Genomic DNA, 10,591 nt, shown 5'->3' on the forward strand with positions numbered 1-10,591 from the left:
AACAAAGAATGGAGTTACGTCAAGGCTTGCACGCGGTATAGAAGAGGATATTTCCAAGGGTGAGATAAGTAAAGCACCACTCACAAATTGGGATAGGGAACTAGAGATTTTAGAGAACGTACATAGTGTAATCACCAAGGTAAGATCGAGAGATGAGAAAGGTAAAGGTAATACCCAACCGGAGCACAACAAAGGATGGAGTTAAAAACTCGTAAGCGACAAGGACGAGGATACGACCAAGGGAAAATAGGTAAAATACAACTATAAAATTGAGATGGAAGAGAGAAGGTTTTAAAGGACAGGTATAATATAAGCATCAAGGTAAGATATAGAGGTGACAAGGGTAAAGATGATAATCGTGAAAAGCATAACCAAGGGTAGAGTTAAGGCAAGACTCACAAAGTGGAGAGGTGGAGAAAGCAATCAAGGGTAAGAGAGGTTGGTTCCAACATGAGGGTTGAAGTAAAAAAATCATTACTGAGGGAATTTACGAGGTGACAACAATATCACCAAGGATGTGCAAAATAAAATGATCGCTCATAGATTGTTAAGAAACAAGGGTGGTCAAAGGCATGTTAACTGAAATGTCTTAAACAGACATTGGGGTGAAGATAAGCGTACATGAAAATATAAGAGTGTGCAAGACTCCCAGGATACGAGCATACTAAGACCAAGGGAATAGAATTTGTTGAAAGATAGTGACTTAACAACAGAATAGAAAAGGATCTTAGATGACAAGAAGGTCATGGACATATAAACTGAACTGTTTAAATAGGCAGCAGAGGTACAAGGGTAAGTACTTTGAATTAAGGGATAAGGGTATTAAAATTGCAAGGATACGAGCATGTCAGTACCAATGGAATAGAGATTGCGAAATGATAGCAATTTAACGATGGAAGAGGAAAGAATCCAAAAGACAAGAAGGTTATGGTTAGGGGTAGGGGTGGGCGTTCGGGTTACCCGAAATTTTCGGGTCGGGTAATTCGGGTTTTAAAAATTTCGGGTTTTGATAATCGATACCCGAAATTACAACGGGTTTTTCAATACCTGAAAATTCGGGTACCCGGAATTTCGGGTTCGGGTTCGGGTATTCCCGAACTACCCGAACTATTGTGTTGGCTTCATAAAAACACATACACTCTATTAAATTAGTATAAAAATATAGTTTGAATAATGATATACATGGACATATAAAACACAAGCAATCTACAATCACAAGTTATGCACACTTACACATAATTATAGATGTACAAATTAATAATTAAGCATGACATGAGTACATGACACATGAAAGTTCGGGTAATTCGGGTATTTCGGGTACCCGATTGTGATACCCGAATTACCCGAAATAATTTCGGGTTTTGCAAGTTGCTACCCGAAATTCCCGAACAAAATTCGGGTTTCGGGTATTTCGGGTTCGGGTTCGGGTATTCCGGGTTCGGGTTTCGGGTTACGGGTTTTTTGCCCAGCCCTAGTTAGGGGGCATCTTCAAAGAGGTCACAAGCACAAGAGTGAGATCAGACCTAATAGATTGAAAAAAGTATAGACCATACTAGAATAAAATAATTTTGGCAAGGTGATATCTCTACTACTTATTAAGGCAGTAAGGGGTAGGCTGTCATTCCGTGTTCTGCCATTCCCATTATTTGTTCTACCTTTCCCATTTCCCCCTCCCCTCACAGTCCATTCCCATGTTCTGACACCATTCCATGTTCTGTCATTCTATTTCCTTGTTCTGCCTTTCTCATTCCCTCTCACCGTAAAGCCCATTCTCACTTCCCCGTACATCCCACGTCTAGCTAAAATTAAAAAACACAAATGGCTCCAAGGGGATTTAAACCCGCGACCCCTCAAGCAAATGTGCTCGTAGCTACCACTACACCACATGTGTGTTTATCTATATATCTATGACAGTAAAAACATCTACTATATCTCTCCCGAAGCCCACCTGTACCCTTGCATAATGAGTAGTAGTAGATAAGTATCATCGAGATTCTTGAATTATATTTTTAGATGGAGGGAGTAGTATTTAAAGAAGAGCCTTGCATACAATTTCTTTTGTTTGAATAATGTTTTCAACTTAATTTTTTTTGCATGTGTGACATTTATTCTCCGTAATATTTTTTCATGGATCTGACTTGTGAGTCATTTTCATAAACCAACGCCAAATATGAATCCATGTTTATTACTTGGAAACCCCGAACAAACACCACTAGAAGGAGGCACTCGCGTTGGCGTCGCTCATTGACGACGAGAAGAAGCTTGGCGACTGCCAGTTCGACCTCTGGAAGCAGTCCTACGTGGCCGCATGTGCCGCTGTGTATGGCAAGCTCCGGCGCAGCCGCCTCTTGGACACGGTCCAGAGCGGCTACACCGCTCTATCCATCGTCAAACAGGGGAACCTCATGGTTGTCGCCAACGCCGACGACTCTTGGGTTTTTCTAGGCATCGCATCCGACGACGGTGCCATCACGCCGTCTAGCTCATCATCCACTTGAAGCCCAACCTGCCACGTAAGTCGCTACTAACTGGCCATGAATTCTTGTGCGCTGGGTCGACGGTCGTTGGTAACGTTGTGTGAGTGTCCTCGAACAAGATGTATGTAGAGGAGTAGCACATCCGGTGGTGCAACGGCTAGGTGTACTACCTCGCTGATGAGCCCGGGGTGCACTTTGTATGGCAGCCCAGCCAAGAGTCATCGGTACTCGCCATGTCGCGAGCGTTCGATGACTACTATATCAAGGACTGTGGCGTCATCTCGGTGTCGGAGGTGACGCAGAGGAGGACCGACAACAATGACAACTCGCCATCATCGGGGTAGATTTTGTGCTGGCATGCCTTTAATTCTCTTCGCAAACACACACTTGCCTATTTGTTGAAGCAAGTGTGTGTGGTGGTGTGTGCCTGATGACTGACGATGTACGAGGGAACTTCTATCGACAGGTGTGGCACGTGCTCTCCAATGATGAGACCATGCAAATCGTGGCATATATCAAAGTCTGCATGATATTGATGGTTGCAATGTAGTAGTGAAACAGCTAAATTAAAAAAACAAAATTTATGTATGGCCAGGATCACAAATGGATTATGAAACATTTTCTTATAACAATATAACACACATTTTGTATATAAGTTATCATAGTATTATATGTTTCTGTTGCAACGCACGGGCACTCACCTAGTATATATAGGAGAACAATATAGAATTAGTCGAGATGACTAATATTTTGAAGCAGCATCAAGGATGAGGTAAATTAATGATCAATAAGTCCTTAAAACGACCAGTGCTACTCTAGGATAGCGGTCCTACAGTCAGCAAGACTTCGATACCATTTATGTCACACCCGGTTTTGGAAGGTAAACCGAATGCGAACCATGTACGTGCCAGGATCAGAAATTCACGTACACAACGATTACATAAATGACTCATCATAGCACAATGCTTCGAATAACAATAAAGAGTAAGTAATAATATTAAAGACTAGAGTCATTTACATAATATAAATCAAAGTGCACATAATAGAAACGTAGCCAACGTAAATTAAACCATCACATGCAGCTGACTAGGGGAGGTCGCTAGCCTAATCCTCGAACTTGTCGACGTCCTAGAAATCCTGGAGATCCACCTCGACGCCTTCTTCTTTACCTGAGCATAGAATGCACCAAATGCAACCTGGTGTTTTGTGAAAGCAAGGGTGAGTACACATCAACGTACTCAGCAAATGTCCCGTTTGGCTGAGGTGGACTATCTTTATGTGGAGTTAAGCTCAAAGTAGTTGCTTTTAGTTGGTCAGGTATTTATTATTAGTGGAAGCCAAGTTTTAGCAATAACCAACCCGTGAATCATTTCTTCCTCGAGGAACATCATTATCATCATTGTAACTAAAACCATCAATAGAACCATTTTATCTCAGATCATTTGCATCTCTAATCAAAGAGGATCCCAAGGCCGCTCTTAACCGTGAGCACAACTGATATATCAGTTTCTACACTACACAAAAATAGTAAACTTCCTAGAGCCTAAACCCTAGGAAGTTAGCCCTAAACTCTAGGAAGTTAGCTAAACCCTCGGAAGTAAAGCCATCACGTCGGACGTTTGGCTCTCGGAAATTTTTTGTCGGAAGTTAGCTTAACTTCCTAGAGCCCTCTAGGAAGTTAGCAAACTTCCTACAACCAAAGGAGCCTCTCGAAAGTTAGTAGGTTCTCGGAAGTTAGTAGCTTCACGCCGTTAGCGCCGTCAGCTCACTAACTTCCTATGACTAACTTCCTACGACTGACTGTAGCCCTTAGGAAGTTTGCTGGGTAACTTCCTATGGCTGACTGTAGCCCTTAGGAAGTTTGCTGGCTAACTTCCTATGGCCCAGTTGGCCTCTAGGAAGTTAATTTGACTAGCATTACAAATGTTGTTTATTTTTATTTTACACCACATTCCACAACATAACAAATATATTAACAGCTATATAGAACAACATATTTTCACATAAAACATCTCACACACAATCACATAACAATATTTAAATCCATAGTCTCATCAATTACATCACAAAAGTCTCATCCATAGTCATAATAAGTTAGCCAAGTTCCTGGCTGTCTATAGATCAATTGGCATCCATAGGGCCAACTATGCTAAGCAGCAGAACAATTTCACTGGCCTATCACCCTCACAAACTAACACCAAGCTTGTGGCAAAAGCTAGTTATGTCGTGCTGATGCCAGAACAGGCAATAAGCCCCAACAAAATAGGGACGTACGCCACCAAAATGTTACCGCCACTTGTTGGAGAGCTTGGCTCCAAACGGATTACTCCCAGGAGTTGCGGGTGAATGAGTTGCTGGCGATTCACATGACGTCTGCGAGAAGAGAAATGACAGTAGGTCAAGTTACGTATAGATAATATCAGGAAAGAAATCGCCCTTTCTCTATCAGGCCATCTCTAGCAAGGCGTGTATGTGGGAGTGCAAAACATTGTTTCCAGCAAGGTGTTTATGTGGGAGTTTGAAATAGGAAAGAGGATAGGGAGGCTTTAGGCACAACTGTGCTAGTTTGTTAAAAAAACTTATAATCATCAAATATTATTCAGATCTCCATGAAATTTGGCCTATTACACAGAAAGCTATTCTACACTAGTATATGCGTAAATATTATGTTCTGAAGGGAATAAATTGTTCATGTATACATACCTGTGTCACTGCTGGTTGAGTGACATAATCCATGAGCTCTTGCTTCTGCTTCCTATATAATTCCTTAACTTGTTTTAGCAGATCTTCCTCCCTTTTCATATATTCAAGAACCATTTCCTTCTCCCAATTCTTATGTTTAACTTGTTCCTCCATTTCAGCGACATTTTCAGGTAAACTTGAAACATCAGTGGTTACAACAAATTTCACTTCAAGATTCTTGCTGCAAAACTGATTATAGTTATTTACTAAAGTAAAGAAATTAGCTTGATTAGAATGTGTGAACATAAATTATAAAGGAAAATAAAAGGTGTAAAAGGTTAGCATACACAATGGTCCAAACGAGAGCAAGAAAATTGTGTGAGGTAAATAAATAAACCAGGGTAAGACAACTGAGTATGACATTCTTCTTTAGAACATACGAAATCAACAGTTCAGACCTCATAAATATAATTCATAAAGAGAAAAAGTAATTACACAATTTCTTACACTTTTTATGACAGTATAGTTTTACAGTTTATAGAAAGTAATTAAAGTGCATCGAGCATTAAAATTCCATGAATCATGATTAAGTGTTGTAAAAAGTGTCTGATAGAATGAGCTTGTGAAAAGTTTCATGATGTATTACTTTAAATAGTACTGTACACAATAATCAAGAGAATCAGCAAAACTCAAAAACTGCATGATAAATTGAAAATACTAAAACATGTAAACAAATAAATTGCATACCTACGGCCAAGGCAGAACGAGCCATTGGGTCTCAGTAGACCACCATCTAGAGAAACAACACCATCTTTTATCAGAGGAAGGGCACTTTGAATGTCAGTTCTATTCTTATAAACTTGTAAATGTGAAAACAAAGTATAAAACAAAGTTTCCCTAAGACCATGGACACTGACTGTGAGGAACCTCAAGTGTGCTCGGTCCAGGTGGATCATATTTATTGCAAAATCCAGAAAACCAGGATGCGACTCCCCTCCAGGAAACCTTGGTCTATGTAAAATAAGCTTTCTTTGTGGATCATCAATGATAACATCACCGGAAAATGACCTGCAACATTTAATAATGCATAATATTGAAGTGTTCATCCAGTTGATCTTAAAAGAGAAGGTGGTAAATATATTAAAAGATGTACCTCAAGTTTTCAAGACAAAAGACAGTAAATCTTCCATCCAGAAATTTTCCAACAGAACGACCAAGTCCATGAACGCCACTGATCTTATCAATGATACCATCCTTGTCGTATTTCTCAAGACCCTTAACACCATCAAAAGTCTTGCAAACAAGAGCAAGCATATTATCCATTCCCATGTACTCAATTAACTTGGTGCCAATTAAGGCACTAATCTCATATGGAACAAAGAAGAAAATTTGACCTGCTAATTACATTCTAAAGTGGGGCGGAGCGAGGAGGGGCGCGGCGGGCGGGGGCGCCGGCGGGGTGGGGCGGGTGGGGCACAGCGGGCGGGCGGGCGCGGCAGTTGCAACGAACGGGAGCGAGAAAGGATGAGTGAGGGAAAGATAAGGTAGATTCGCGGGTTAAGATAAAAAATATTACTTCCTTGAGTAAAGCCATAGGAAGTTACTTAACTTCCTAGAGATTGTACATGTACTCTAGGAAGTTAATTAACTTCCTAGAGCAGGTCGTAGGAAGTTAGCGGCTCGTTTGGCTGGCAAAAGCTGAAAGCTAACTTCCTAGAGGAGGTCGTAGGAAGTTAGCATGGGCAGCTAACTTCCTAGAGGCGGTCGTAGGAAGTTAGCGGCTCGTTTGACTAGTCAAAAGCTGAAAGCTAACTTCCTAGAGGAGACTGTAGGAAGTTAGCATGGGCAGCTAACTTCCTAGAGGCGGCCGTAGGAAGTTAGCGGCCCGTTTGACCACACCCATGGGTTAGCAACTAAAAGCTAAGCTCCTAGAGGAGACCGTAGCAAGTTAGTAGGAGAATCTTACTTTCTAGAGTAGGTCGTAGGAAGTTAGGAGGAGAAGCTTACTTCCTAGAGTAGCCCGTAGGAAGTTAGCAAGAGAAGCTAACTTCCTAGAGCAGGTCGTAGGAAGTTAGCGGCTTGTTTGACCACACACGTGGGTTAGCATGTGGAAGCTAACTTCCTACAACTTTTATAAAACACCGTAGGAAGTTATGTTTATTTCCTAGAGCTACCAGTTGCCTCTCGGAACTTATTTATTTCCTACAGTTTGTTATAAAAGCTGTAGGAAGTTAAAATACCATAGGAAGTGTATGTTTTTGGTGTAGTGCTAATCCTCTACAGAGGTCGCACACTTTACCCATGAGTCGTGATCCCTTTCCAGCCTGGGTTTGCAAGACCCGATCTTCACTATCAAGGTGAAGAGCCAGGGACACACTACGTAGCCTTTACAAAACCCTAGTGCATAGTTGCTCGTTAGGTTTCGCCAGTCGTACAAACTCAGTACACCTTCCCAAGGTGGGTAACTAACAAAACCAAATCGAATGAACCTCTGCAGCCCACCTTAGCAGAGTGAGCACTACGCCCCGACTCCTATTGACGACCCTCTGGCAAAGCCAACTACACCCCCAGGTTCATCTAATTATTCAGCTAACAGCGTCCCATTCCACCCTCATGGTTGCATTGTTATCCCGGGTGGTCACTCGACGAACAGGTCCTTACGGAGAGGTACTCAGCAAAATGGCCTGAGTCCCCTAAAATATCACAAGATCATCATCGGGATAACATCATCGTATGATAAATATTCACATCATGTTAATTGATTAAAGTAAAGCAATAGCGTGAAGCTAACCATAGTAACCCAAAAGGTAATCAAGGACAAGGTAAATACAAAGCTAGTCAATCCTTAGGTTTCAATTGAGGAATGTAGGATAGTGAATTATAAAGTAAATAGGACATAATGGGTCAGATGACACTTGTCTTCACTAAACAGATGCTCAGGATCTTCAATCTCGTAGAACTCGAGGAGCTTGTTCACTTGGTCGTCGAAGCTTGACCGTCGATTCCTCGAAGCTCGGGAACATATCACAATCTATTTGCGACGCCAATGAATACAAACAGGCACAAGCAAACATATACTTGCATAAGAACATTACACCATACAAGATAAAATATTATAAAAACGAGCAATATAAAAATAGAGAGCACTTCTACGGTTACACGAGGATAAGAAACACGACAGTCGAAGCTACGACCGAGAAGTTTTAACGTTTACGCTACGCAAGTAATAGTTACGACATTTAATTCGATATTATCAAATATAAATTGTAACTTCTATTTAGTTTTGATTAACCTGCTACACTAACAGCTGTCAGTTAAATAAGCAAATTAAATAACATCAGCGACCCTAAGCGAGACAAATTTACGTCACGCGAAACAACACTACAGAGTGCAAAACGACGTGTGGACACGAGCGACATAGCACACTGACAACACACGAAGCAATGCGCGTGACCAGCGCGAACGATGCGACACACGTGAACAGCATGTGACGACACGCATGAACAACACCGCGGCACGCGACCACAAGCACATCACGTGCGAACAACGTGCAAACAATGCTACGATGCGTGATAATCGCTAACAAATAACGCGATTATACTAAACAAGTGTTATCTGAAAAGCGTTTAAGTTGGTATTCATCGAGTTAATATTTATTTGTAAAAGCGCGAGTTAAAAACTATAAACTAGTTTTAATTAGAAGGTCATATTATTTAATAAGTGTCGAATGAACAACTAATTAAACATTTAAAACTTGTGACATGATAAAATACGTTACTAATATGAAATCGGCGTTGCTACAGAGTTGACGCGACTGAAACGAGTAGAAACAGGTTTATGGTGCATTATATATTGAATAGCTAACAATTCGTGGCTAATAAACAATTTTATTAAAGCGCGCGAATTGCGACTCGCGCGAACGACGACATGTGAACAGCACGTGCGAACGTCGTGCGGATAGAACATGCGATACACGTAGGACAAAGCGCGTAGCACGCGCGTAATGGGCAGTGACAGCGTACGCGAATAGTACAGGCGGGTAGCGCGCGGACAACGTGCGACATGCGTGAGCGACGCGTGACGCGCGAAGCAGCACACGAACACGCGAGAATCACTAACTAAATGTTGTTTTATACTAAACACTAAATAGATATTAAATACAACATCTAAGTTGTTAAATTCACATTACCACGTATTTACAATCGCATAATTAAAATCATAAATTTGATCCAATTGAGTAGTTAATTTAATGACCGACAACCAAGTAGGAAATTAATTAGCACATGGGGATAGACGAGGGATTCTCACCTTCACGATGACGCACGGCGAGGCGAGGCTGAAGACGCGGCTTGCTCCGGCGTGCAGTGCTCGCAAGCGAGCTTAGCTCGGCGACTCACAACGGCGAGGGCGATCAACGGCGAGCGAACGTAGAGGTGGGGCTACGCACACTGGGAGACTCGACGGCTCCACGGCCATCCAGAGCGGGCGATTGACACTGGACCAATGCAGGGGCATCACTGGAGGGCCGAGATTAGCTAGGGGCGGGGCTCCGGGCGCGCCGCCATGGCCAGCAGCTACAACCGACCGGCTGCAGTGCGCATGGGCCTGGCCCTGCCTTGCCGCGTCCGTGGGGGCGGTCTGTGCAGCGGCCTGAGGGCATGCGACACCTAGGCACGAAGAGCCGGCGCGTGCAGCGCGAAACCGCCCACGCACGCATAAAATGCGGGGCGCTGGGAGCGGACGACCAGACGAAGCAGGAGTGGGCGGTTGAGGAAAAATAGTCTTGACAAGTGGGTCCTGCACTCAGCTGACAAGTGGGCCCATGGCCTGCGATGGCTAGGCGCTGCCCCTGCTTCCACTGCACGCGCGATGGGCTAGGGGAGCAGCGCGGTGCGGAGGATGGGCTGGGGAAACAGCGCGGCACTGGCGAGGGAAGCAGCGCGCGCGGGGGATGGGCTGGGAAGCAGCGCAGCATGGCTTGCTCGCGGGCTGGCAAGTTTGGCTAAGGCGTGTTGGGCTGCCGAGCTGGCCGAGGAGGTGCAAGGGTGGGAGTGGGCCAGGCGTGGGGCAAAGTCGAGCTAGGCCACGGGGAAAGGCCGCCTAGGAGGGGTTGAGGGAGGCTTTTCCTTTTATTTTTATTTTTTTTTCTTTTCTTTCTTTTTTTTTGCTATTTCAAATCGAATTTCTTACTAAATGCATGCTTCAAAAATTCACTCATCAAACAAAATGAAAGAATGCTCCAGCATGATGCGACAACCAAAACACGTTTAGGATTATATTTTACTAGACTTACACATCGATATAAAATAAAATAATTGTCCATTTTTAGGAAAAAGAGAAGGAAAACACAGAAATGAGAGAGTAACACCTGAATTTGGTGGATATTAGGAAAAAAATTATACCCCAAATTTAGGGTGTTACAATCATCACCT

The 10,591-nt window shown here is 42.9% G+C and overlaps 1 protein-coding gene across 1 annotated transcript; it reads right to left on the minus strand.

The window, feature by feature from the left end:
- Positions 1-4,588: 4,588 nt before the first annotated feature.
- LOC109945948 (protein DEFECTIVE IN MERISTEM SILENCING 3) lies at positions 4,589-9,674 on the minus strand. The gene is made up of 5 exons (XM_020552344.1): positions 9,607-9,674; positions 6,313-6,519; positions 5,907-6,227; positions 5,181-5,400; positions 4,589-4,850 (listed from the first exon to the last, which is right to left on the minus strand). Exons 1-5 carry the CDS (start codon positions 9,672-9,674, stop codon positions 4,764-4,766), a joined length of 903 nt encoding a protein of 300 aa, XP_020407933.1. The 3' UTR covers positions 4,589-4,763.
- Between the last annotated feature and the right edge of the window lie 917 nt (positions 9,675-10,591).

Source organism: Zea mays, chromosome 4, assembly GCF_902167145.1.
Source record: "Zea mays cultivar B73 chromosome 4, Zm-B73-REFERENCE-NAM-5.0, whole genome shotgun sequence".
Taxonomy (NCBI): Eukaryota; Viridiplantae; Streptophyta; class Magnoliopsida; order Poales; family Poaceae; genus Zea; species Zea mays.

Bases quoted from the DNA above. Each gene is read 5' to 3' on its own strand.
- LOC109945948 (XM_020552344.1), bottom strand. From the start codon at position 9,674: ATGCCCCTGCATTGGTCCAGTGTCAATCGCCCGCTCTGGATGGCCGTG. The intron at 5,401-5,906 runs GTATGCAATTTA...TCAGTTTTGCAG, and splicing joins TCGTTCTGCCTTGGCCGTAG to CAAGAATCTTGAAGTGAAAT. The intron at 4,851-5,180 runs GTATGTATACAT...CTCTTCTCGCAG, and splicing joins CTCAACCAGCAGTGACACAG to ACGTCATGTGAATCGCCAGC.